The sequence below is a fragment of the Mirounga leonina genome, unplaced genomic scaffold (assembly GCF_011800145.1).
Source record: "Mirounga leonina isolate KUSES-001 unplaced genomic scaffold, KU_Mleo_1.0 Mir_176, whole genome shotgun sequence".
Taxonomy (NCBI): domain Eukaryota; kingdom Metazoa; phylum Chordata; class Mammalia; order Carnivora; family Phocidae; genus Mirounga; species Mirounga leonina.
Window position 1 is genome coordinate 32,085,607 of NW_023270454.1, and position 26,287 is coordinate 32,111,893.

The window sequence follows — 26,287 nt, forward strand, 5'->3', positions numbered from 1 at the left end:
GGGGGGGTAGGACTTCAATATATGAATGGGGGTGGGTACGGGTCAGCCCGTAACACACAGGAAGGGTCATTTAATTGACCTGGGCACAGTTTGGACACTGGGACTTTTAAAAGCTCCCCAGTGATTTCCAATTTATAGCCAACATCAAGAACCACTGCTCTAGGCTTTCTTTGAAGTCACTTTGGCTATAGGAAGTTAAACCAGATTACATACTGTTATAGTGTTTTCTCTACCATTATGCAAACCCAAGAGTCCAGCTAAAAACTGAGACATTCGGCCATCATCTGAATGTTTGTGCCGACCTCAGATAATATGTGGGCTTCTCCTTTCTCCTTATAATGAAAAAAACACGTATACGGCTCACTCAGGAGTGTTCTGGATCCCTTTGGATAATATTCTCTCCATTGACACCATGTGTAGGATATCCTTTTACTTCAGAATATTAAAAGTTACTTGAAATTACCACTATTTTACTGTTTTGACTTTCAAAAACGGCAATTGCATATGATTTAACCTAATAATCATTATTATTCCTCATTTAAGAACAAATAAAATAACATGGGCTTTGCAGTTTTAGAACAATCCTGTGAAGTACAGAGGGATCATGATTTTAAGTTTGCAAAGGAGGATACCGAGGTGCAGAGAGGATGAGTGACTTTCGAGAGTCTGTATGGCGACGACGTGGCAGATTGGGGACTGGCACCCAAGTCTTTCCAGAGCCCATCAGTGACTTTTTTGGCCCCATCACTTCACTTGAAAGGACAAGGCTGAGGCTAAAACCACACAGGCTAGCTAAGGGCTGAGAGGAATTGGTTTCCCTGATGAACTCAGGCTCCTCCTCTCTGCAGCCCCCTCCTCAAGCCTGGGAGAAAAGGAAAAACCAAGAAAAACTTAGGAAAACTGTAATCAAACTTAAAACCCCCTACATTCGAAATCTCCAATTGCTTTCCATGAGCCCAGACATTTTTTTTTTTTCCCCTAAATGTGCTGTGCAAGGGTTGAAGGCTTTTTCAGATGACCTCATTTGCTGGTTCCAGCTTGCAGCAGGAGAGGATGTACAAGATGCACCAGGGCCATGAGTCCATGCACGTGGAGATGATCTTGATCTTCCTCTGCACCCTGGTCATCGCCCAGATAGTGCTGGTACAGTGGAAACGGAGGCATGGCCAGTCCTACAACGTGAGTTGCCCCAGGGGCTCTGGAAGCCTGCTCCTATTCCTGCCACATCCCTCTTTTCTTACCGCTTTGAAGGAAATGTTTTGGTCTAAGTCAGTGGTTCTCAACTGGGTGCAGTCTTGCCCCCAGGAGATATTTGGCAACATCTGGAAACATTTTTGATTGTCATGCCTTAGTGGGAGGGGACAGGGGGATGGGAATTGCTTCTGGCATCTAGTGGGTAGAGGCCGCAGATGCCGGTAAACATGCACAGGACAGCTCCTCACGGTAAAACGTCAATAGTGACAAGATGAAGAAACCTTGGTTTAAGTAAACCAGTCTTCCTTTAGCATGAACAACTTCTGCCAATGGCCTAGGAGAAGGAGGATTAGGAATAGTAGCAACAAAAGATTGAGGCTAACTTTGTTTAATTAGCAATAAATTCTCTTGGCATCGATAGCTGGCATATCTATGGAAATGTGTTAATGCAAACGTTGCACTGACCTCAGCAACACAGAGCATGATCCCCTTTGCACAGACCAATCCCACTTGAGCATGTCCACTGGAACTTTGCCATCTTGGGGCCTCAGGATCATAGCCAGGGGCCATCTTGGACCTGAGATCTTGCCATCGTAATGTTTCAGCCGTGGTTCTCAAATCTTAAGGGGCATCAGAATCACCTGAGACGTGAGTCACATTGTTAATCAGATTCCCAGGTCCCACCCCCAGAGTCTCTGATTCAATAGCAGCCCAAGAATTTGCATGTCTAACAAGTTCCCAGGTGGTGCTGATGCTCCTGGTCCGAGACCACATTTGAGAACCAATCATTTAGACTAGAGTATGTTGCAAAGAAAGAAGGTCCTCAATTAACGCTCCACATGGTGCTGGCTCTTGGACTGGTCATTGTATAAGAAGACTTGTCTGTGACATACGAAGTGCTGGCTTAGACCAGTATTTTATTGTATTTTATTTTTACCCATCATAAAAACTATTCCCGGTGTAGCACAGGATCTAAAGGAATTCTTTTGAATTCTGTATAATGTTTAAGTTTAGACAATTTGTAAATTTTATTTAGAAAGGGAAATCTTGTCTTTTTGTTGTTTAAGCAAACACATTTATTTTCTGTCGTGCCACCATTGTCTTGTCAATTAAAATAAACATTCTCTATATTGTACTTGAACAAACTGTTTATAAAAGAAAAAGGCTAGAATAAAACTTCATTAGTTATTCACTCATATCAAAGAAAAGCTCCTTAAATATATCTTAACCATGGTTTTCTTATCTGCAAAATGGAAATAACCTAATATACAGAATTTCTGGAGTCCTTAAGTAAGAAGAAAACTGGATTCCTAAGGAAACCACTCGTAGCCCTGCTCCATCAGTCCTTTATAACTGATAATGATCTCTGGATTAGATATTTTAAAACATGCTCAGTTTCCATGGCAACACAGGTGTAGATGTTACATAGAAAGCCCCCTGCCCTGGAAAGTAAATGCCTCGTGAGCCAACTGACCTACACTATGTCCCACTAGGAATCTGTCCCTGTCTTGTATTTGGAGAAATTACCCCTTTGTCAACTCCCTGAAGATGTATATCACGGCACCAGTCGACGTGGAGCTCACACACTGGCTCTGCCTAGCCACAGATCGATCTGCCCGTGAGTCAGAGGCCACTTGAAGGACTTGTTGCCTTTGGAGTTTCAAACCCTTGATAACTCAGGCTACACTGTCACCAGGTAGACATCCCTGAGCTTAACAACTGTTGGTTAGCTGGAGTGGTCTTCCCAAATTGTTTCCTGTTGCTCACCGTCACAAGCTGTGCTGCCTGAAATAACTCTCTGGGCTTGTTACTTTGGCTGGCACCCCATCCCTCACCAATAACTGGACTCCCTTAGTCACCCCACTTCCGCTCTCCAAGGTTGCTGTTTCTGTGTTCTTCTGTCACACAGCTCCTCTATTTTATGGTTACCAACAGGGGCTCTGTGGTCCTAAGGATCCCCTTGGAGGTGACCAGATGCCTGTGACAGGAGCCTCCCTTAGAGTGATCCTGCCTGGCACTTTAGCAGAACCAGGAGCCTAGGTGAAGATACCCCACAGTGGTCAAGGACAGATTTGGGGTCATGGTGGCCCTGTTGGGATTCTCCTAGATTAGCTCATAGACATGACTGGCCTCTAGACTATTTTCCACTTCTTTGCCCATCAGTCCATCTCTATCCCAAAGGAATGTGTGGAGGAGCCCCTTTCCCCTGCATGTCTCTGTTGATAGTATTTGGCTCAAGGTGAGAGCCAGCACATGAGGCTGGCATTTCTCATACTGCTGCCTCAAATTTGCCCCACACTTTGCAATTCTTCCTAAGGGTTCAGCCAGGCATCAGAACACGGCCATTTCAGGAACTCTTGGTGGTAGCTGCAACCACTGAATCTGGGAATGGTTTCCAGGGCAACAGTAGCTGATTCCAGCCCTGGCTTCCAGCGTTCTTCTTGTACTCTGCGTGAACCGTATCAAAAAAACCTGCGGCTGACATCCTACTCAACTTAACATCTTTGGGATGGAATTTGATATGGTCATGTTTCCACAAATGCTGACCTGAACAGCCTTATCATCCAGGGAGAACCTAACTTTTTTTTTTTTTTTTTTAAGATTTTATTTGACAGAGACACAGAGAGAGAGGGAACACAGCAGGGGGAGTGGGAGAGGGAGAAGCAGGCTTCCTGCCGAGCAGGGAGCCCGATGCGGGACTCGATCCCAGAACCCTGGGATCATAACCTGAGCCGAAGGCAGATGCTTAAAGGCTGAGCCACCCAGGCGCCCCCGGGAGAACCTAACTTTTAAATTGTTTCTCTTGGCATCTAAGATTCTGTGACACCTCGCAGAGCTACAGAGAGCTTTGAACACATTTATAAGATTCGTGGCTCTTTTTTACAAGGGGCCATATAAGAGAATTTAGTTCTATTATTCAATTTTGTAATCTCCACCAGTATATTAGTAATATATTAATATTTATAACATGTTAATTATGATTACTATAATATATTTATATATGTTACTATATATAAAGATTTATATACAAATTACTGTTACTACTATAGTTGTGGTAGTGTGCTTTTTATACATTAAGTTACCTTGGGAGATAATTATTTTTTATTCCCTTTGTGAAATATAGTTCAGAGAGATTAAATAACTTGGTCAAGGTTATATAACTAATTAGTTGCAGAGTAGAGACTAGAATCCAACCTCCCTAGTTATTTTTTTTTTCATATCAAGGATAAGCTCCTTAAATATCTCTGAGCCATGGTTTCCTAATCTGCAAAATGGAAATACTGAAGAAAGGAACCTGTTTCCAAAGTTACTGCGATTCAAAAACATTTCCCTGTGAGAACTTCTAGCATAGTGACTGATATATAGTGAGTGTTCAGTACCGTTAGTTGACTCTGAATACATTCAAGGGCTATTGATATATGTAACAGTTTTACAAATTTAGTCATACATTGTAAAAGCAGTTTACTAATGAAAGAATCCTTTTCTGAACCCTTTTGTAAAGCTAAAGTGAATATTCAGCTATTAAGGTGTTAGGAGATTTCAATGTATTGTTTTTTTCAAAGCAGTGCACCTGTCTCTCCTGCCTTGCCACACCCTCTGCTCTGCCATATGCTTTACCTGTAGAGTGTTCCCCAGGCTGATTTTGTGAGATATATTAATAGCAACCAGAGGCAGGATGGTGAATGGCAGAACACCAGCTTAGGAATTAGAAGACTTCAGCCACTCATTTAACCACCGTGAGCCTCAGGTTCCTGATCTTACAAATGATGAAATTTTTTAAAATAGGAAGGACTTTTGGTTATAGCTCTAACATGTAAAAAGCTTGAAAATCATCATCCCCATCTTATAACAAGAAAAAACTAAACAAACTGAATGTCAGTAAGTTTTCTTGGATCGATCAGAGAATTGAGGTCAGTGGAAAAACCACCACCATAAATCTGGAAAGACAGGAGAATGGAGGGAATCACATCTGAGATCTGGCGACTGGGAGCAGAAGTTGTAAGAGCCACACAATGGTAGAAACCCTTAGGGGTAACTTCGAAGAATTGCTGCAAGTGGAGTTTAGAATGGTGTATGAGTGAGAAACTCTTGGGAGCCACAGTGTTAGGGGCTTCCCAATTTTTTTTTTTTTTTTTTTTAGGTTTTAGCTCTAGGAACCCCACCAGATTCCCATGGTATAAAGCCAAGAAAAACCCTTGTGCATCTGACAGAGGGAGGGAAAAGTAATTATTCTGAACTAGACCCAGAGTGTTCTCCATAACAAAGACCTACACAGCAATGTAAATCAGAGCCTTCTCCACTGTGGGGGAAGAGAGATTACCCAACTCCAGCCCCCTCTAGCCTTCCTGTCTCACCTAAAGGGAAAACAAAATATTTAAAGCACTTGTGAAGGTCATGGTGCAGAGAGAGAGGCCCATGAAAAGATCAAGACTTAATCACAGAATAATAGAACACTTGCACTGTCCCCATGCCTTACCACCACATCAACAGGTGTCCAGTATAACAGAGCATTAGAGCTGAAAGAGCTGCAAGACTCAGATGCTATACAAGAAGGAGTTTTTATGGAAACCCAAAGACAAAGAGGGAGACACAAACAAGTATACTAGTGGAAATTGAAGCCTCTGATATCTACAGCAGACATTAATCACAGCACAACTCCTAGCTAAATTAATACAAAAGATTTATGTCAGTTCTTATTACTCCACACATTATGTCTGCCTTTCAACCAAAATATAAAAGTCATGCTAGGGTGCCTGGGTGGCTCAGTCGTTAAGCGTCTGCCTTCGGCTCAGGTCATGGTCCCAGGGTCCTGGGATTGAGCCCTGCATCGGGCTCCCTGCTCAGCAGGAAGCCTGCTTCTCCCTCTCCCACTCCCCCTGCTTGTGTTCCCTCTCTCGCTGTCTCTCTCTGTCAAATAAATAAATAAAATCTTAAAAAAAAAAAAAAGTCATGCTAAAAGGAAAATAAGACACAATCTGAAGAGACAAAGCAAGCATCAGAACCAGACCCAGATATTGCAGATTTGGGAATCATCACACTAGGAATTTAAAATAACTATGGTTAATATGCTAGGAGCTCTAATGGAAAAAGTAGATAACATGCAAAAAGAGATGAGTGATGTAAGCAAAGAGGTGGAAATTCTATGAAAAAATAAATGCTGGGGTGCCCAGGTAGCTCAGTTGGTTAAGTGACTGCCTTCAGCTCAGGTCATGATCCCAGAGTCCTGGGATCGAGCCCCACATCTGGCTTCTTGCTCAGCGGGGACCCTGCTTCTCCCTCTCCGTCTCCCTGCTATTCCACCTGCTTGTGCTCTCTCACTCTCTCTCTCTGTCAAATAAATGAATAAAAATTCTTTAAAAAAAAATAAATGCTAAAATTAAAAAAGAAAACTGTAACTGAAATGAAGAATGCCTTCAGTGGGCTTATTAATAGACATGGTTGATGAAAGAATCAGGGAGCTTGAAGATAATATTAGTAGAAACTCCCCAAACTGAGATGCAAAGAGGAAAGAAAAGAATTTTAAAAAACAAGAATATTCAAGAACTGTGGAACAGTTCCAAAAAACATAATATACACACATTGGAATACCAAAGGAGAAGAAAGAAATAATGGAGCTGAAGAAATATGTGAAGTAATAATGGCCAAGAATTGTTGTTTAATTAATGACAGATACCAAACCATAGACCTAAGAAGCAGAACAAATACTAATAAATCTATACCTGGACATACCAAATTCCTTCTGCAGAAAGACAAAGAGAAAATTTTAAAATAGCCAGAGGGAAAAAACAGCTTACCTACTGAGGAATGAGGATAAGAATTGCATCAGACTTTTTTTCACCAACCGCATATGCAAGAAGAGAATAGAGTGAAATATTTAAAGTATTGAAAGAAAAACCCCACCAACCTAGAATTCTATATCCAGAGAAATTATCCTTAAAAAGTGGAAGTGAAATACTTTCTCTCTTAGATAAACAAAAGAATGAGGGAATTCATTAATAGTAGACTTGATGGCAAGAAATGTTAAAAGAAGTTCTTCAGAAAGGAGGAAAATTATATAGGTCAGGAACTCAAGTCTACATAAAGAAATGAAGAGTGTCAGAAAAGGAATAAACAAAGATAAAATAAAATCTTTATTTATTCTTAATTGACCAAATAGATAACTATTTGTTCAAAGTAGTAATAGTAACAATGTACATTTGACCCTTGAACACCAGAAGGGTTCGGAATGCTGACCCCCCAGATAGCTGAAAATCTGCATATAGCTTTTGACTTCCCAAGAGCTTAACTAAGCCTACTGTTGATCAGAAGCCTTACCAGTAACATAAACAGTCCGTTGACACATATTTGGTATGTTATATGCTATATACTGTATTCTTACAATGAAGTAAACTAAAGAAAATGTTATTAAGAAAATCATAAAGAGAAAAAAATACATTTATGGTACAGTACTGTAAAAAATCCACATGTAAGTGGACCCATGCAGTTCAAATCGATGTTCTACTGTATTGGGTGATTGTAATATATGGATAAATGACACGAGTGACAGCAGTGTTATAAGAACGATGAGGGAGGATTTGGAATTACTGTGTTATAAGGTACTTGCACTACCAGTTAAACAGAATAGTATAATTTGAGAATGGACTTGGGTTAGTTGTAAATGTATATTGCAAACTCTAAGGTAACCACTAAAACACTTCTTAAAAAATATGTAATTGGAGCTCCTGGGTAGCTCAGTCAGTTAAGCATCCAACTCTTGATTTTGGCTCAGGTCATGATCTCAGGGTCATGAGATTGATCCCCGTGTCTGGCTCCGTGGCATGGAGTCTGCTTAAGATTCTCTCTCTCCATCTCCCTCTGCCCCTCTCCCCCACTTGCATTTTTTTTCTCTCTCTCTCTCTTAAAAAATACATATACTAAGAGAGGAGAGAAAATGGAATCATAAAATTCTCAAAGCCAGAGAGGGGGCAGAGAGGAAAAACAGGAGGGGGCAGAGAGGAAAAGAAAGAAACAAAAAACTATGCAACAAACAGAAAACAGTTACAAACATGATAGATATTAATCCAACTATATCAATAATCACTTCAAATGTGAATGGTCTAAATACACCAATTAAAAGACAGAGATTGTCACTGTGAATAAAAAACAAAACAAAAGAAAAAAAAACAAAACCTAATTATATGTTGTTGACAAGAAACTCTTACAAGAATACAGATATAGCTCTCAGGGAGAAAAAGGGGTGTTACATAATGATAAGAGAGTCAGTTATTTAAAAGGACATAACAATTCTTAATGTGTATATACCTAACAAGAGAACATTAAAATATACAAGGCAAAGATTGATTGAGCTGCAAGAAGAAATTGACAAATCCACTGTTTAGTTGGAAATTTCAACACCCTCCTTCAGTAATTGATAGATCAAGAAGGCAGAAAATTAGTAAGGATAGAGTTGACTGAAAAGCACCATTCATCAATCTGCATTAATTGATATTTTTAGAATACTTCATCCAACAACAGAAGAGTACACATTCTTCTCAAGCTCACATAGAACATTCACTAAGGTGGACCACATTCAGGGCATAAAACACACCAAAAATTTTTTTAAAGAATTTAAATCATACAAATTATGCTCTCAGACCACAAAAATTAAATTAGAAATCAGTAACAGAAAGATAGCTGGAAAAATCCTGAAATATTTAGAGAGTAAACAACGCATGAGTCAAAGAGAAGAACTCGAGAAATTAAAAATAATTTTAACTAAGTGAAAGCAAAAATACAACATATCAGAATTTGTGGGATGAAGTAAAAGCAGTGCTTAGAGGGAAATTTATAGCATTGAATGCCTATCTTAGAAAAGAAGAAAAATCTAAAATCAGTAAATTAAGCATCTACTTTAGGAAACTAAAGAAAGGAGTAATTTAAACTTCCAGCAATCAGAGGAAAACATAATAAAAATTAGGGCAGAAATCAGTTAAATTAAAAACAGGAAATCAATAGAGAAACATAATCACCTCTAGTTATGCTCCTTACAGCTGGCTCATCCCTTTCCTGGGATCCAATCTCCTTTTCCCCAATATTATGAACAGCTCTATACCCACAAATCTGATCAACTAAATGAAATAGACTAAGTCTTTGAAAAATACAAACTATACCAAAACTCACACAAGGAGAAATGAATAATTGAATAGGCCTATATCTATTTTTTATCCAGATATAATTGATATATAACACTGCATTAATTTTAGGTGTGCAACTTAATGATTTGATATGATGTGAAATTATTACCACAATAAGTTTAGTTAACATCCATCACCACACATAGTTATAATTTTTTGTGTGTGATGAGAACTTTCAAGATTTTCTCTCTTAACAACTTTCAAATATACATTATTGTTAAGTATAGTCACCATGATGTACATTACATCGCCAAGACTTATTTATCTTATAACTGGAAGTTTGAAGATTTGTACCCTTTGACCACCATCACCCGTTTAATACACCCCACACATCCTGCCTCTGGCCTGTATCTATTTTTAAAAATTGAGTCAAGGCACCTAGATGGCTCAGTCTGTTAAGCATCTGACTCTTGATTTCAGCCCAGGTCATGATCTCAGGGTTGTGAGATTGAGCCCCGCATCAGGCTCTGCACTGGGCATGGAATCTGCTTAAGATTCTCTCTCTCCCTCTCCCCCACCAAACCTCACTCACACTCTGTCTCACTCTGTCTCTCTAAAAAACCAAAAACCAAAACCAAAAAAACTGAGTCAATAATTAATAACTTTCTAAAAAAGAAAGCACCAAGCCCAGATGATTTCGGTGGTGAATTCTGCCAATCATTTAAGGAAGAATTGATACCAATTCTTTACAATCTTTCAGAAAGTAGAAGTAGAAGGAACACGTCAGAACTCATTCTTTGAGGCCAGCATTACCCTAATACCAAAATCTGACGAAGATATTACAAGAAGAAGAAATTATACCAATATCTCTCATGAACATAAATGTAAAAATCCTCCACAAAATATTAGCAAATCACATTAAACAATGTATGAAAAGAATTATGCATTATGACCAAGTGGGATTTATTCCAGATATGAAAGGTTGGTTCAACAACTAAAAATGAATTTATGTAATCAATCACATTAAGAAGCTAAAGAAGAAAAATTGTATGATCATATTAATGTAGAAAAAAGCATATGACAGGGTCCAACACCCATTCATATAAAAACTATCAGCAAACTAGAAATAGAGAAGAACTTCCTCAAATTGATAAAGAATATCTATAAAAAATCTACAGCTAACATTACACCTAATGGTGAGGAACTGGATGCTTTCCCCTTAAGATAAGGAAGAATACAACTTTGAAAGTCTCCTCTCACCACTCCTATTTGAATTGCACTGTAAGTATTAGCTACTGCAATAAGACAGAAAAAGGCGGGCAGATAAAAAGTATACAGCTTGCAGACGACATGACTATGTGGAAAACTCCAAGGAATCGACAACAACAAAAAAACAACCCTGGAACTAACTGATCTCAGCAAATTTGCGGGATACAAGGTCAATATACAAACGTCTATTGTTTTCTTATATACTAGCAATGAACAACTGGAATTTCAAATTAAAACATAATACTATTTACAATAGCACTCAAAAAAATAAATAGGTATAAATCTGACAAAATATGTACAAGATACATATGTAAAAACTGAGAAGACCTAACATAAATGGAAAGATAATCCATATTTATGGATTGGAAGATTCAATATTGTTAAGATGTCAGTTCTTCCAAGCTTGATCTATGGGTTCAATACAATCCCAATCAAAATCATAGCAAGCTATTTTGTGAATATCAACAAACTAAATCTGCAGTTTATATGGAAAGGTAAAAGACCCAGAATAGACAACACAACACTGAAGAAAAACAATGTAGGATTGACACTATCCAGCTTCAAGACTTACTGTAAAGCTATAAGTAATCAATACAGTGTGATATTGGTGAAAGAATAGACACATAGATCAATGGAATAGAATAGGAAGCCCATAAATAGACCCACACAAATATAGTCAACTGATCCATGACAAAGGAGCAAAGATAAATCAATGGAGAAAGGATAGTCTTTCCAACAAATGGTGCTGGAACAACTGGACACCCATATTAAAAAAAAAAATCTAGAACATGTATTTTACTAAAATTAACTCAAAATAGATCACAGATCTAAATGTAAAATGCAAAACTATAAACTTCTAGAAGATAACACAGGGGAAACAAAATCTAAGTGAACTTGTGTTTGGTCATGGTTTTAGAACACCAAAAGCATGATCTATGAAAGAAAATATTGATAAGTTGGATTTTATTGTAATTAAAAACTGCTCTGTGAGAGATACTATGAAGAGAATGAAAAGACAAGCAACAGACTGGGAGAAAATAACTGCAAAACAAATATCCATCCCAGGACATTTACCCCAAATATGCTTAAAACTCAATCCTAAGAAAATAAGTTAAATGGCAAAAGATCTGAAAAGAGAGCTCATCAAGGAAATATACAGATGGCAAATGAGCATATGAAAAGCAGTTCATGGGGCGCCTAGGTGGCTCAGTCGGTTAAGCGACTGACTGCCTTCGGCTCAGGTCATGATCCTGGAGTCCCGGCATCGAGTACCGCATCGGCTCCCTGCTCAGCAAGGGGTCTGCTTCTCCCTCTGCCCTCTTCCCTCTCGTGCTCTCTGTCTCTCATTCTCTCTCTCTCAAATAAATAAAATCTTTAAAACAAACAAACAAACAAAAAAACTTATTAAAAAAAAGAAAAGCAGTTCATCATCATATGTTATTAGGAAATTGCAAATAATTAAAACAATAATAAGATACTAATACATACCTATTAGAATGATTAGAATCCAAAAATATTGACAATGCCAAATGTTGATGAGGATGCAGAAAGCAGGAAATCTTGGTGGGAATGCAAAATGCTAAAGCCACTTTGGAAGTCAGTTTGGCAGTTTCCCACAAAGCTAAGCATAGTCTTCCTACATGATCCAGCAATCACACTACTAGGTATTTACCCAGCTGAACTGAAAATCTAGATTGACACAAAAACCTGCCTGCAAATATTTAATAGTGCCTTTATTCATAATTACCCAAAACCGAAAACAACCAAGAGGTCCTTCAAAATAGGAATAGATAAGCAAATTGTGGTATATCCATACAATGGAATATTAGTCTGCAGTAAAAGGATATAAACCATCAAGCCATGAAAAGACATGAAAGAATCTTGGTTAAACCAGGTAATATGAAAAGCCTGCACGCTGTAGGATTCCAATTATATAACATTCTGAAAAATGCAAAGCCATAGATCACTGGCATGATCATAATAAATCGTTGACTATCAACGGTTCAAGGAAGGAAAAGGGAAGAACAAACAAGTGAAATGGGGACTTTGGGGCTGTAAAATTGACCTGCATGATATGGTAATGGTGGATACAAAACTGTATGCGTTTGTCAAATCCCATTGAACAGTACAGCACACAGAGGGGAGGTTAAGACCTGCCGATTTTTAAAAATTCATTTAGGAGATTAGAGAATCCTCCGTAAATGAGGATGGTGACAAGAGACTCTAACTGCATTACAAATGTATGAAACAACCTCACTGAAGGGAATTAGTGGGGAAAGGTGCTGCTCTAAGTCCCTCTGGAAAACAGAAGAGTCTGTAAGATTAAGGCAATAGGAATTGCACATGAGCAGGGTACCTCACTGATAAAAGGGTCCTTTGAGAGTATGGATTAACAATTCCGATACTGCTCCATATGTATCCTGGAAGGAAACAATTAAGTAAATAGATGGCAGATGGTGGGAGCCAGGTTACTTATTATTTATTTACGCCTTGAAGGTATTATTTACTATATATAAAATAGTATTAGTTTCACATTATTTCATGAATAATTTGGATCATGTATTTCAGAGGTGAGGGGACTAATCCAAAATGCTGAAAACATTTTCAGATTACAGCTTTTAAGAAATATGTCTGGGCGCCTGGGTGGCTCAGATGGTTAAGCGTCTGCCTTCGGCTCAGGTCATGATCCTGGGGTCCTGGGATCGAGTCCCACATCGGGCTCCCTGCTCAGCGGGGAGCCTGCTTCTCCCTCTGCCTCTCTCTCTCTCTCTCTGTCTCTTATGAATAAATAAAATCTTTAAAAAAAAAAAAAGAAATATGTCTATCTTCTGAAGTGACCGTCTGATTTGTCTTAGATTCTGTTCCATGGTCTGTAGGAGCTGTGTATGTCAGAGCAGCTTATTATAAATACCTAAAGCAAAGGAAACATGTTATTTAGAAAACAGTTTAAAAATACAACATTAACTGCTCCTACGTGATGTCAAAAAGTGAAGAGAGAAAGTAGATCGGAAGTGGAAAATTCTTATTTTGTTTGGAATACTACTAAATATCTGGCTGTTACCAAAGAGTCACAGTTTTAGTACAATATACACAGAGCATCTGGATATTTGAATTTTTCTCTTTTCTGATCATAGTGTTGATATGGTGTGGACATGGCAGAACTTCAGAGTTAAATTATTTCTAAATGCTTTTTTTTTTTAAAGCACTTGTTAGCATTTAATGAACCCCGTCCAAACATGTCTTCAAGCTACTAGAACGCAGGCGCCCCTGACACCCTTAATCTTCTCCTCTGCTCTTCCACTGAAGAATTTGGCCTTCACGATGACAGGCTGTTTGGGGAGTTCTCCCTCTCCCAAAACTTTGTAGTAGCCCGATCGCACCACATCAATGATAGGAGCAGCTCCAGTCTTGTTTTTGGCGGCATTTACCCGTGTCTGCTCACTGACCAAGGTCCACAGTTTATCAAGGCTGACAGTTGGGCAGAAGCTCTGATTCCTCTTTAAGTGGTAATGTCTCCTACCAACTTTTCCAAAGTAACCTGGGTGATACTTGTCAAAATCGATCCTGTGGTGATGCATGCCACCAGCATTACCCCGGCCTCCTGGGTGCTCCCGGTGCTTGCCGACCCGGCCGTGGCCGTGGCTCACGTGGCCCGGAAGATTCCGGGTCTTCCTCAGTCTGGATGGCATGTCGGCAGCCCAGACGGAAAAGCTTTCTAAACGCTTTTAACAGCATTTTTGTAACACATTTAATTAAAAAAAAAAATCTCATTCAACACCACCCTCTCTACCTCCTTTTTTATATCCTACTTTCCGTATCTGCAGGAAATAGGGGGAAGGTGCCGAAAAAGAATCCTTGTACTTCCCTTCAAATCAAGAGAAGGCCTGATGACTCCATACACAGGATTTGTGCTTCAGACACACTGTTAACTTGCCTCAACATACAGGCAAATAATTTGCCACAGACTGAAATATTGCTCTATTTAAATCAACTTCCTGCCTATTAATAGCTGTGAAACACTAGAACATATTACTGTACCAGTAAAGCCTTATGCCTGCCTCTTTTTAAAATGAGACAACACACAAATACATACGAGTTTCATACATACATAACATTGCAGAATCCCCTTTAAGAATTTAAAGAGCAAAATCAACAGTCTGAATTGATTTGAAGGTAGAAGTAAGGACCAAGTGAATTTATAATGGCCCTTCGTGTGCCAAGATTCCGTCCTTTTACTTGTTTGATTTATGTCCACACTCCTTCATTGCCTTTGTACTAACAATAGCGGCAGTATTTCCTGGAGCCATTTATTTACTTGATAATTTCCTGCTTACCTCTGGCATCTCCTTGCTCTTTGCTCCATCTCCACCTATGCAAATACACACAGACACAGGGACAAATGGCTGCAAATACTTAGGGATTTGCAGTGCAAAGGAAATAACACATAACTTCCTCCCTCCTTCCCTACCTCCTTCTCTCTCTCTGTCTCCCTCTCTCTCTCTCTCCTCCCTCCCTCCCTCCCTTTCCCTCTCTCTCTCTTTTATGTTGTGTGATCCATTCATCATTCTGTATAATTAGGCAAATAAAAAGCTATCTTTGTTTTGAATTGATTTGCTATTCTTTTCAGATTCATTATGTGCCTAGCTTCAAGAAAAAGCATGGTACCTTTGCAGCATCTGATTCATCAGGAAATTCCTCTGCCACAACGTGTGGGTGGGGAGAACATTTGGTGATGTGATCCAGATGCACAGGCTGCCCTTCCCAGGAATGCAGCTGTGTTTTATATGCACATGCCCAGATGGTGACCCCTCTGGCATTATTAATGTGTCCCAGCTGCCAGGCCTCCTCCTTTGCATGCATGCACCTCGATTTCACATATTTTGTGTATTTATTTATGAGGCACCAAATTCCTACATTTCATATGTGGCAGTTGATATTAAAAAGGAAAAGTTTTAACTGCTCTGGAAATTGATGAAGAATCTTTTAAACTGATATGAAATGTGGCCCTCATTTCAAAATGACCTCTACAATTATTGAATCCCTAATGCACGTTTCTGATCTTTCCTCTTACGTGTTGAGAAAATACGGCACTTTAAAGATAATTAAGAAATTACATATTTGCATTCCTGATATAATGGTTTTTTGCTTTTCTATTATTTCTGATCTCTCGGGCCTATTTTTAAAAAGTACTGTTTGTATACATTTGAACATTGTTATTCACTGCTAATCAAACCCAGGCATCAAGAGAAATTTGGGATCTTCTAGAAATGGGTTGTACTTATAGATGCACAAGGAGAACTAGTATTATAAAAATATAATCCAATCATTGCTCCAAAATATTATAGATTATAATAACTCCATGGATTTGAGGAAATGTATTAGTCTTGTCTATTTTGCCTTATGATCTAAAGTATAAAATATAGAGGCATGGGAGTTTGCTGAATTAAAACAAACTGACTTACTATTTTTTAAAAATTCAGGATTTTAACGGGGGAAATGTAAAGATGAATCAAATTGGGGTTTGTTTGTTTTTCAAATTTCTACTTAAATTCTAGTTAGTTAACATACGTGCAATGTTGGTTTCAGGTGTAGAATTCAATGATTCATCACCTACATACAGTACCCTGAGCTCAAGATCAATCGAACTGTTAAGACAGAAAGATGAAAAATGCTAAAGACAGATGATCAGATTTTGAAAGATGGAGTTCATGTCCATTTTCTTTTTAATATCAGAAGTAATGAACTAAAAAAGCCAGAAAACGTATCATTTATCATAGATAACTATCTCCAAAATCAGCTATAGGAAATAAATGAACCAAATACTGGTGTGATCTTCTTTTAAGGCACCGCACACCTTTACTATCAAGAGCAGAGGGTCACAGTTACTAGTGCTGAGTGCTAAAGTAGGTCTGTGTTGAGTCTTACTTGGTATGTGGTTTCCGGCCCTCAGGAACAGTCTTCTACTTCCTTCCGTAAAGCCTGTCTGTCCTATTTAGATATATATTCATCTTGACTTCATAAATAAAGGTGCTAACTCATGTATTCACTATAACCACACTCAGGAGGTAGGGTAGAAAATTAAAGCGATTATAAGCATACCCCAGAGATATGGTAGGTTCGGTTGCAGACCACCACAATAAAGCAAGTATCGCAAGAGAGCGAGTCCAATGAATTTTTTGGTTTTCCAGTGCATATCATAGCTATGTTCACACTATCCACTAGTCTATTAAGTGTGTAATAGCCTTACATCTAAAAAAACAATGTACATACCTTAATTAGAAAATATTGCTAAAACAATGCTGTCACCTGAGCTTTCAGTGAGTTATAATCACTGATCACAGCTCACCGTAACAAATATAATAATGAAAAGGCCTGAAATGTTGCCAGATTTACCAAAATGTGACACAGAACCACAAAGCGAGCAAATGCTGCTGGAAACATGTTGGACGCAGGATTGCTACAAACCTTCCATTTGTAGGAACACAGTATCTGCGAAGCCTGATGAAAGGAGGCATGTCTGCATCTGACTAATTCAGGCCAGAGTAAAGAATACTCTTCCCTGAAAGTCCTGCCTGGAATTTGAAAACATAAAAAGGAGGTTATAGGGATATTTTCTCCCGCAAACGCTCCAGATAGTCCCCTCAGATTGGTTCCATGTGTAATTTTGCTCAAGTACATGTGTTCAGTAACAACCCTAGTGTTCTCCCAAAGATTTAGGGCAACTCTCAAAAGACTTCAGATCAGGTCGTTTATGGGGACGAAGCAATAAAAAAAATGAAAAACCTCAGAAGTGTCTTCTTATTTGATGTGGAAAGAGGAATGGCTGTGGCCTTTTCTTTTTCACGGACATCTTGAAGTCTTATCACATAATTTTGGTTCTTGACCTTAAGGCTATTACAACCGAGACCTTATTAAAGGACCCAAAAAATATATCCAGAGGCTTTTTTTTTCTAAGCTGCCTCCTTTTATCACAAAGATGAAGAAAGTAATAAAAATAATTTAAAAATTTTAAAAATGACATCAGTCTTTGTTCTACTCAGATGACAAATGTATGAAATGCGTGCTCTAACAACTCCTTCCACATTCACAGGCAGACATAATTAACCAATCATGGTACTCTTTACACCAGGCCCCGGGGTTCAGAATCCCCCTCAGCAGAGCATTGCTCGGTGCCACCACCAACGAACGTCCGCACCTGAGACAAACCCTCTTTGCCATCTCCCTCTTACGTTGGTGCTGAGCAAATCATAGGTGATTAGTCTGCATGTGATCAAACATAAAAGATCTTAGGTTTTGGCTATTGTTTAAACCTATCTGCTTTTCACAAGAGAAGGGATAGCTGGTATTCAGCCTGATCTAAGGAATGGGCATGTCACTGTGGTAACCATATCAAGTTGACGCATGAGCCGGCAGCTCAGCCCCTCCTGTTTCTGCCACATGGGATTGGGGCCAGCCAACTTAACCCTCTGAAGGCCGCTCGCACTCAGGTCAGTGGTAAAGGCCGCAAGGAGTTACACACAGATGAACAGGAAAGAGTCTGCTCCACATCTTGGCTTGCCTGGAAGAGGCACCAGTACCTAAAAAGGAAAGGCCAGAAACAAAAAGATGGGCTGCATATCGAATAGTCCAGGGGGTGAGGGGGTCCCACAGTTGGGACTCCAGGGTTAACCCTGCAGGATGTACTGGGGTAGCAGGCAAAAGAGGTCCCAGAAGCTGCTGTGACGTCACTTCCTCCTTTGACATCACTGTGCATTTGTACATGTGCTCATGATAGAAGAAACAGCCGCTTGGCTCCCTGAATTACATACTGTTTCCAGAGCACTTTCCCATCTGTGATGGTTTGATCCCCACCTCAGTCAGCACAGGCAAGCAGGGCAGGCATTGTTATCCCCTATGTTACAACAAAAGTGAGGCTCATTTGTCCAAAGTCACTTAGCTTTTGAAGCCCAAAGTTGCTTTCATCTGAAATATCTAGGCGAAAAGAGGTAAAAAAAAAAAAAAAAAAAAAAAGAATATTTTGGGTTCTTTCCCATTTGAATTTTCAGAGGATCATACCAAGTCCCTCCAAAACTTTGCATGTATAGAAGAGCTTACAGCTGGATGGTGAGCTAGTTGCATGTTATAGACGGGATGGCAGAGGTGGTTTCCCCAGAGTAGCTTCAGAATCATTTACTAGTGGACTTGACATTCTGGGCCCTCAGTCATTGAAAGAGACTTTCTGTTCATTTTTCTGACAGCTGGTGACACTGTTGCAGATGTGGGTTGTCCCTCTCTATTTCACGATAAAGCTTTACTGGTGGCGGTTTCTGTCTATGTGGGGAATGTTCTCCGTTATTACCAGTTACATCCTCTTCAAAGCTACCCGAAAACCGCTCTCAGGGAGAACACCAAGGTATGTATTCCATTCGTCCCTTCTCTGACATCCTCTTTATTGTAAGCACTAAGAAGTATACTTTAATTCCATTTTCCCAGGTGGGGAAGGAGGGCATTACACTTCTTTTGCCTTCAGTAGCAGAACTATTTAGAGATTAGCTATACTGCTGTTAGTTAGTTCATGTTCATTATTTAATGGAGACTCAGACACACCTATAACATTTATTACTTCAGATGAAAGCCAGAAGAAAGAGAAGTGAAAGTATTGTTTAAACTTTCTAGAGCACTATTTGCATATTTATTTTCAGCTCAGCATTTTGTTTGACTCCATATAAGTTGGGTTACACACATTTTTATAATAGAGCAAGAATTAGATGTTTGTATTTCTAACAACTATGTATTTTATATCGGATAAATCATAAGCAATGGACAACTTATTCCTCTCATAACAAATGAGGCTTTAATATTCCAATGATCATCTTAATTACCATTGCCAACCTCTTGACATTTCTATAATTCCATCATATTGTCTACAAATCTTTCCAAAGTGCTTATAATCTTATAATGTGCCCCTACGTTTGCTTTTGCTCTCTTTGTTCTCTAGATAAAATCTGAATCTGAATCTAGATAAAATTGAAATAGGATAAAGAGAAAATGTGTGAAGTGTTACATGGTAATAGGACAATGTCAAATTTTGATCTTTGTTGAAGAATAAATCATAAGCTCCTGTGAAATGTTTTTATGAGTATTTAGCCATTCAGATGTTTGTTCTTAATCCTCTAAAAATGTGGGAGAGACAAATATCAACTTTTCCTTCTACTTTGGAGAAGATAAAGTATGCGGTGAGAAATCAGATAAATAAATGTAATGATAAAGATTAATCTTCAAAGGCCTCTTGGCTGGCTCAACTGGAAGAGCATGTGACTCTTGATCTCAGGGTCATGAGTTCAAGCCCCATGCTGGATGTAGAGATGGCTTAAAAAAGTAATTTTTAAAAAAGATTGATATTCAAATAAATTCAGGTTGATATTTTAATTTAATCCCACTTTGGGAAGAGCTTTGGGGTGGTGTTAGGAGACCTCCCAAACTGGCCAATTTGGGGTTTTAGACAGTCTTTGTATGGCCTGGCTTGCCCATCAGCACACGGACATATGGCACACTTTCTCCTTAAAAAATGTTGTCAGTTACTTAAGACTTGTGAAAGTGATCCAAATTTTGGATGAACCAAAATGTACTTGTTTTCATTCCCTGGATATAATCTATACTGTATTTCAGTGAGACTAGTTCACTTCTCCACTTAGAATGAATCACCCAGGTAAACACAGTATTTCTGTGCATCTCAGCTCATTCAGTGCAGAGGAACGTCATGACAAGGAATACGCAAATGATGCCTCGTTACACTCCACGCCTCATTTATCCCAGATGGCCAGGGGCCCTTGCCCTTCGTGCACCCCCTTCAGCTTCTTCTGCCTGCAAGCTCTGAGTCCTGGCAGAGCCTGAGAGCCAACACGCCCCACTAATGTTTAAGGAAAGACCTAGCCACCATTTGAAGAGATGACAATGGGAAAGGCTAATTAGGATCCCTTTTCTTCTAGATGAAGCAGTCTGGATAAAGTTCTTGTTTATGAGAGGTAGCAGGTCCTAAAGATCTTTATGGATCTTTGTTTAATCATCATATTATAGGTAAGTCACTTCTTAGGTATTTTCCATTTGGAAACAGGATTTCATTACAGGCTAGGAAAACTGGTCAGAGCAAATCAGCGTGGTGCAAAGGCAAACCCAAGGGGAGGGGTCGCCTGCACCGATGCGGTTTAAAACCCGGCTGTTCCTCCCCCAGAGTATATCAAGCCCTCACTGTGGGTCAGAATAACAGAGAAGGGGAAGTGAGGTTCCTCTCTACCGCATAGGGTTCAGGCTCAAAAACAGGCCACAAACCCGCCACAAAGAGCCTGGCTTGCCCACATCAATTGCAGGCCAAGCTGTCCTTTGTGGAGGCTGAAGCCCTCATCTGGTTTCTCTGCCTTCCAGTTATAACCTAAGTAGCAAGGGGGTTCTGGGCTCTAGTGTTCTAGAAACGTGTACCCCCAATAAGCAGGAAGATCTGGGGGTGGCGGGGATTTGGAAAATCTAACACATCTGTAATAATTACATGACATACTAAGCATTGACTGTGTCCAGGCTTTTGCACATGAACACAACCTTCGGAACTACCCTAGGAGCTAGTGTCATCATCCGCACCTTATAAATGGGGCAATCGTAGGAAGTAGTGGCCAGTGTCCCACAGCAGTCACGGGGAGGGGGAGTCCAGAATCATACCAAAGACTACAGAATGCAAAACCCCTGCTCCCAACATCATGCTGTGTCTTCACGACGTCAACAAATCGCTTGGCACAGAGAAACCCGGCAGTTCAAAAAGTCAGGAACGCCTGAGGTGCCGGCACAACCTTGAGAGGGGCCCCTCAAGGTGCGGAGAGGGTACGTTGAGTCGGAGTACGCGTGGGGTTCTAGGTCCCCCACTCTGGCGGGCGGGTGCTGTGGGGGCGGAGGGGGAGGCCCTCTCAGAGCTGGCGGCTCTCCGCACCGTCACCCCTTTCAGCAACGTAAACTTCCTCCTCCACCAGGCTGCACTAAGCAGTGATCCAGACCGCTAGGCCCTGGCAAATCAAAAGGATGGGCAGCCCAAGGAGTCACTGTGGCAGAAAGACCCCCCCCACACACACAGAACCCTCTCTGGCCCCTTTTAGAGATGACAAAGGGCTCAGAGCGACTTGACCCACCTTGTGCAGCGTCTGCGAGTTTTCGGCTCCACGGAACTCCCCTGGGTGGACCCGTCCCGCGGGGCGGGATTACACCTGCAGGAGGAGAGGAGGGGGCGTGGCCCCCATAGCCCTGCTAGCCACTTGCCTGAAGTGGGGAAACCTTTCACCCACAGAAACGATCTGAATGACAACTCCTGTCTCAAGCCAGCCCACCAACTCCCATGGAAAGCATCATGTTTCAGAAGGTCCCTTGGGCCTGGAATTCAGTGAAGCAGGGCATCTTTTAAAATAACCTCGAAACATTGCATCAGTAATATCATAGATCGTAAGCATTTGGAGCAATGACTCCAACAGGGAGGAAGCCGGGAGAGGTGAGAGAGTTGGAGGCAGGGCTCCAGAGGTGGGAGGTGAGACGGTGTGGTAAAGTCTCTGGAGTGCGAGTCTGAGTGAAGAGCGCTGTGAAAGGCAGCAACAGGGGCTTCTGAGAACCAGAGGGAAAGAGCTGAGAGACAAACAGGGCCTCCTGCTTGGGAGTAACAGTCCAGCCACCCCCTTCTTTTCTCTGGGCGCCAAGGACAGCACCCAGCTGCTCCTTCTCTTTCTACCACCTCTTCTAGTTCCAGGGGGCAGAACCTTGCCCTGTGACACATGCCCAGTGGGTCTGGGCTCCCCACCTCTTCCCACATCCTCCCAGGCATGAAGCAGCCACGCAGGCCCTTCTGTAGTTTTTCTAAGGGCTTTTACTGACAGGGATAAGGGAAACAAACAGGGTATGGGGCTCCCTTCTAGATCATCTATACCCTTCCCCTCTATCCCCAATCTCCCACTTCTCCATTTCAACCCCGTGGGAAGAAGGAAAGGCATTAAAGGTGGTCATGGTACATGCTGGGATACACAGAAGACCGATCCACATAGCAGGAGGCTCACTTGTGATTCCATCCCAGGGCTAGGGGAGGAGCTCTGTGAGTGGAGAGGACTTGGGATGAGGCTGAGCTCACTACCAACGACATCTGCCCTGGGGCTGCGGGGTGGAGGGGCGGCAGGAGCAGGAGGGGGCAGAAACTCCTGGGGGAGGAGGTCCCGTCCTCCTGACTTCTCTGCTCATCTTTTGCTTACCTCCAAGCTACTCCTGCCAAAGCCACTATAAGCTAACCCTAGGGCCAAAAAAGAGATGCGGAGGCAGGGTCCCGGATAGAGAAACCATCCCTGAAGATCACTCTTATCTGAGTAACATAAATAAGTTACAATGAATTTGTATATGCGTGTGCATACTATTTATATAGTTTGTTGATGTATTAAAACTGTAGATTATTATTGAGTTTAGCAGATATAAACTACTGGTGTATATCACATGAGAAATAGAATTCTAGAAATTAAAAACTGACTTACAAAAATGTTTGAGGAAGATAAAATACTTTATAATATATCATGTTCTGTATTTCTCCCCATTTTACACTCCACAGATTGGTCTACAAATGGTTTCTTCTAATCTACAAACTCAGCTATGCATTTGGTGTTGTGGGTTATTTGGCTATCATGTTTACAATGTGTGGATTCAATTTATTTTTCAGGTAAGTATCTCCAATTAAGACCTTAATATCTCCAAGCGCGCCACAGTCACCTGGCCACATTCTCTGTATTTGGAAGTATTTGGCCCTATGATGTTCCATGCCCACATTGTTTATAGCAGATATCATAGGTAGAGTAAATGTCATTGGTGGAAACAACCAGAAAAGCATAAGAGGAAACCCTAGAGAATAAAAAATTTTCACAATTTATAAGCTTTAAAGAAAATCTGTACTATCTGATAGGCAAATTTTAAAGATCGCCATTAAAATTAGGCTTACATTTGTGGTAGAGTAATTCTTACTGAACTACAAATTTCCCCTCCATAAAATTCTGAAGTGTCATTTCCTTGTATGTATCTTCTTTCTTAAAACCTCTAGAACTATGCTGTCCAGTGCAATATATGATAGATCATGTGGCTATTGAGCACCTGGAATATGAAATAAAGTGTTTTGCAACTATAAAATACACACTAGATTTCAAAGTATGAAAAAATAATTTTTATATTGACTACATGTTGAACTACAGTGGGGTGTATTGGTGAAATTATTTCCTGTTTCTTTTTAATGTGGCTACTAGGAGACTTTTTATTTTATTTATTTATTTGACAGAGAAAGAGAGCACAAGTAGGCAGAGCGGTAGGCAGAGGGTGAGGGAGAAGCAGGCTCCCCGCTGAGCAGGGAGCCCAACGTGGGGCTCGATCCCAGGACCCTGGGATCATGACCTGAGCCGAAGGCAGACGCTTAACCAACTGAGCCACCCAGGCACCCCTAGGAAATTTTTAATCTATATTTCTGTATTGCCATGGACAGCACTGCTCTAGAATTTTGTTTCTGGTACCCATGAAATCCCTTTTCCTGAGGACAGTCAGAAAAGGACAAAACTAAGTGTTTAGAACTTGAGTGAGAGGTAAGGAGATAACAGCAAGAAAGTCTTGGGAGCAGTCAAGGAAATCAGGATAATCGTAACTCAGAACAGAGCTCCCACCAGAAGGATGGTTGCTGAGATGTGCTGTGGATGAAGGTTCTCATGGGCAGAGCCATGGCCGTGTAATCAACCTGTGGTCTGGAAAGGGAATTTACGACCTACCACACAGCTGTGGGAAGCAGCTCAAATAAAAAATTCCCCAGAATATCTCTCACGTCGAAGTTCCTCTAAGTCTCTGGGACCTTAACAGAAATTGAAAGGCAGAGATTGGCGACCCTTAACTCATAAAATAGGGAAGGAAATTGGATGGAGTGTCAGCCCTGAGGGGAAGGACTCTTCCTATGGCAACATCACTGATTTTATAAGCATTTCATGTCACTTTCAGAGCAGGAGCTCCCACCATTTTCTAGCAGGAAAGGGATAGAAATAATTGTACAGATCTATGATTTCTATATAATTTTGTGTACGGAAAGACACTGGTTTCCTTTTTCAGCATACCATCTATATAACTTTGTTTTAGTGACTGTAAAAATATTCATAAGGATTTTATGAAATCACTGAGCCTATAGTTGTCCCAAGACTATTTTCCATAAGATTGTAAGGTCCTTAGCCATCACTTCTCCTACAATGAGGCACACCAAGAACTTAACCCTTCAGGCTGGGAAAGAACTATTTTTTCACTCCTTAGTGTTATTGACTATCACTGTTTTAAGATTCTTTTCTGTGGAACCACAAATCTGTCACTATACTTTTTATCAGTTAGATTATAACTGAACATGGAGAGAAGATAATCTTCATTCCTCCCCATTGCCCCAATTCTCAAATATACTCAGGCAGATCTTGAGAGAATAAAGCCATCATTTTTGTTGGAATTCCCAATTCACATCACCAAAAGATCTGTACCTCGAAGTCTACAAAGCTCTCTGCCTGTACCGTTTCCTCCTCAAACTAACTGAGCACAGAACAACCAGAAAAGGTTTCCAGAGACAGACTACCCAGCTCCCCTCCACTTCTCACTCGCTGCCTGACTCAATCAGATCCTACCCAGGTGCAGAGCTAATATTTGAAACTGTTGACGGATATAACAAACCATATGTACAATGATTAAGATTCATTAAATTAGGAGCTAATTACATTAGGGGCTGATTGTTTTTTTGTTTTTGCTTTTTTTTTTTTTTTGACACAGAGAGGGAGAGAGCACAAGCAGGGGGAGTGGGAGAGGGAGAAGCAGATTCCCCGCTGAGCAGGGAGCCCGATGCGGGACTCGATCCCAGGACCCTGGGATCATGACCTGAGCCGGAGGCAGACGTTTAACGACTGAGCCACCCAGGCGCCCCTGATTGTTCACTTCTTAAAGAAATATTTCCCTTAAAAATGGGGTGGGGATGGGGTGCCTGGGTGGCTCAGTGGGTTAAGCGTCTGCCTTAGCACAGGTCATGATCCCAGGGTCCCTGCTCAGCAGGGAGCCTGCTTCTCCCTCTCCCTCTGCCCCTCCCCTGCTTGTGCTCTCTTTCTCTAATAAATAAATAAAATCTTTTTAAAAATTGGGGTGGGGGTTATCATAGAGAATCCTATTATATTTGAAATATGATCCAACTTGCAAAATTTTTTTTCTGATTAATACACAGCAACTAGGGCACAGTAGCCAAGGGCCTCAAAATTGGAGCTTGAGCCCTAGTACCAATTGTCATGTTAAGCATATCATTTCTTCTAAATCTCCACTTTTTCAAATGCAAAGTGGGGATAATCCTATCTACCTCCAGCATTTGTTAGGGAAGTAAACTTTTGAAAGCCTTCTGTAAAATCTAAGTTTGATAGCAGGGATTCCCAACCTGAGGAACTTCTAAAAAGCAATGCTCTGCGGGGCACCTGGGTGGCTCAGTCGTTAAGCGTCTGCCTTCGGCTCAGGTCGTGATCCCAGAGTCCTGGGATCGAGCCCCGCATCAGGCTCCCTGCTCTGTGGTAAGCCTGCTTCTCCCTCTCCCACTCCCCTTGCTTGTGTTCCCTCTCTCGCTGTGTCTCCCTCTGTCAAATAAATGAATGAATGAATGAATGAATGAATGAATGAATGAATGAATGAATGAA

At 40.6% G+C, this 26,287-nt stretch overlaps 2 protein-coding genes across 5 annotated transcripts in view; one reads left to right on the forward strand and one right to left on the reverse strand.

Annotated features, from left to right (window-relative positions):
- The window catches only part of RNF175 (ring finger protein 175), a 47,498-nt gene that overhangs the window by 10,850 nt on the left and 10,361 nt on the right, over positions 1–26,287 (forward strand). For 2 of the 4 annotated variants that reach the window (XM_035022864.1, XM_035022867.1), the window contains 3 exons: positions 1,038–1,179; positions 18,815–18,969; positions 23,173–23,280. In XM_035022864.1, coding sequence (XP_034878755.1) covers positions 1,038–1,179; positions 18,815–18,969; positions 23,173–23,280 — 405 coding nt within the window. Of the gene's footprint in view, positions 1–996; positions 1,180–18,814; positions 18,970–23,172; positions 23,281–26,287 lie in introns of all 4 variants that reach the window. The other 2 variants (XM_035022866.1, XM_035022865.1) reach the window with 1 other exon arrangement.
- Positions 13,805–14,928, reverse strand: LOC118022227 (60S ribosomal protein L27a-like). Its single transcript, XM_035022869.1, has 2 exons — positions 14,912–14,928; positions 13,805–14,299 (listed from the first exon to the last, which is right to left on the reverse strand). The coding sequence occupies exons 1-2, from the start codon at positions 14,918–14,920 to the stop codon at positions 13,820–13,822; spliced, it is 489 nt and encodes a 162-aa protein (XP_034878760.1). The 5' UTR covers positions 14,921–14,928; the 3' UTR covers positions 13,805–13,819.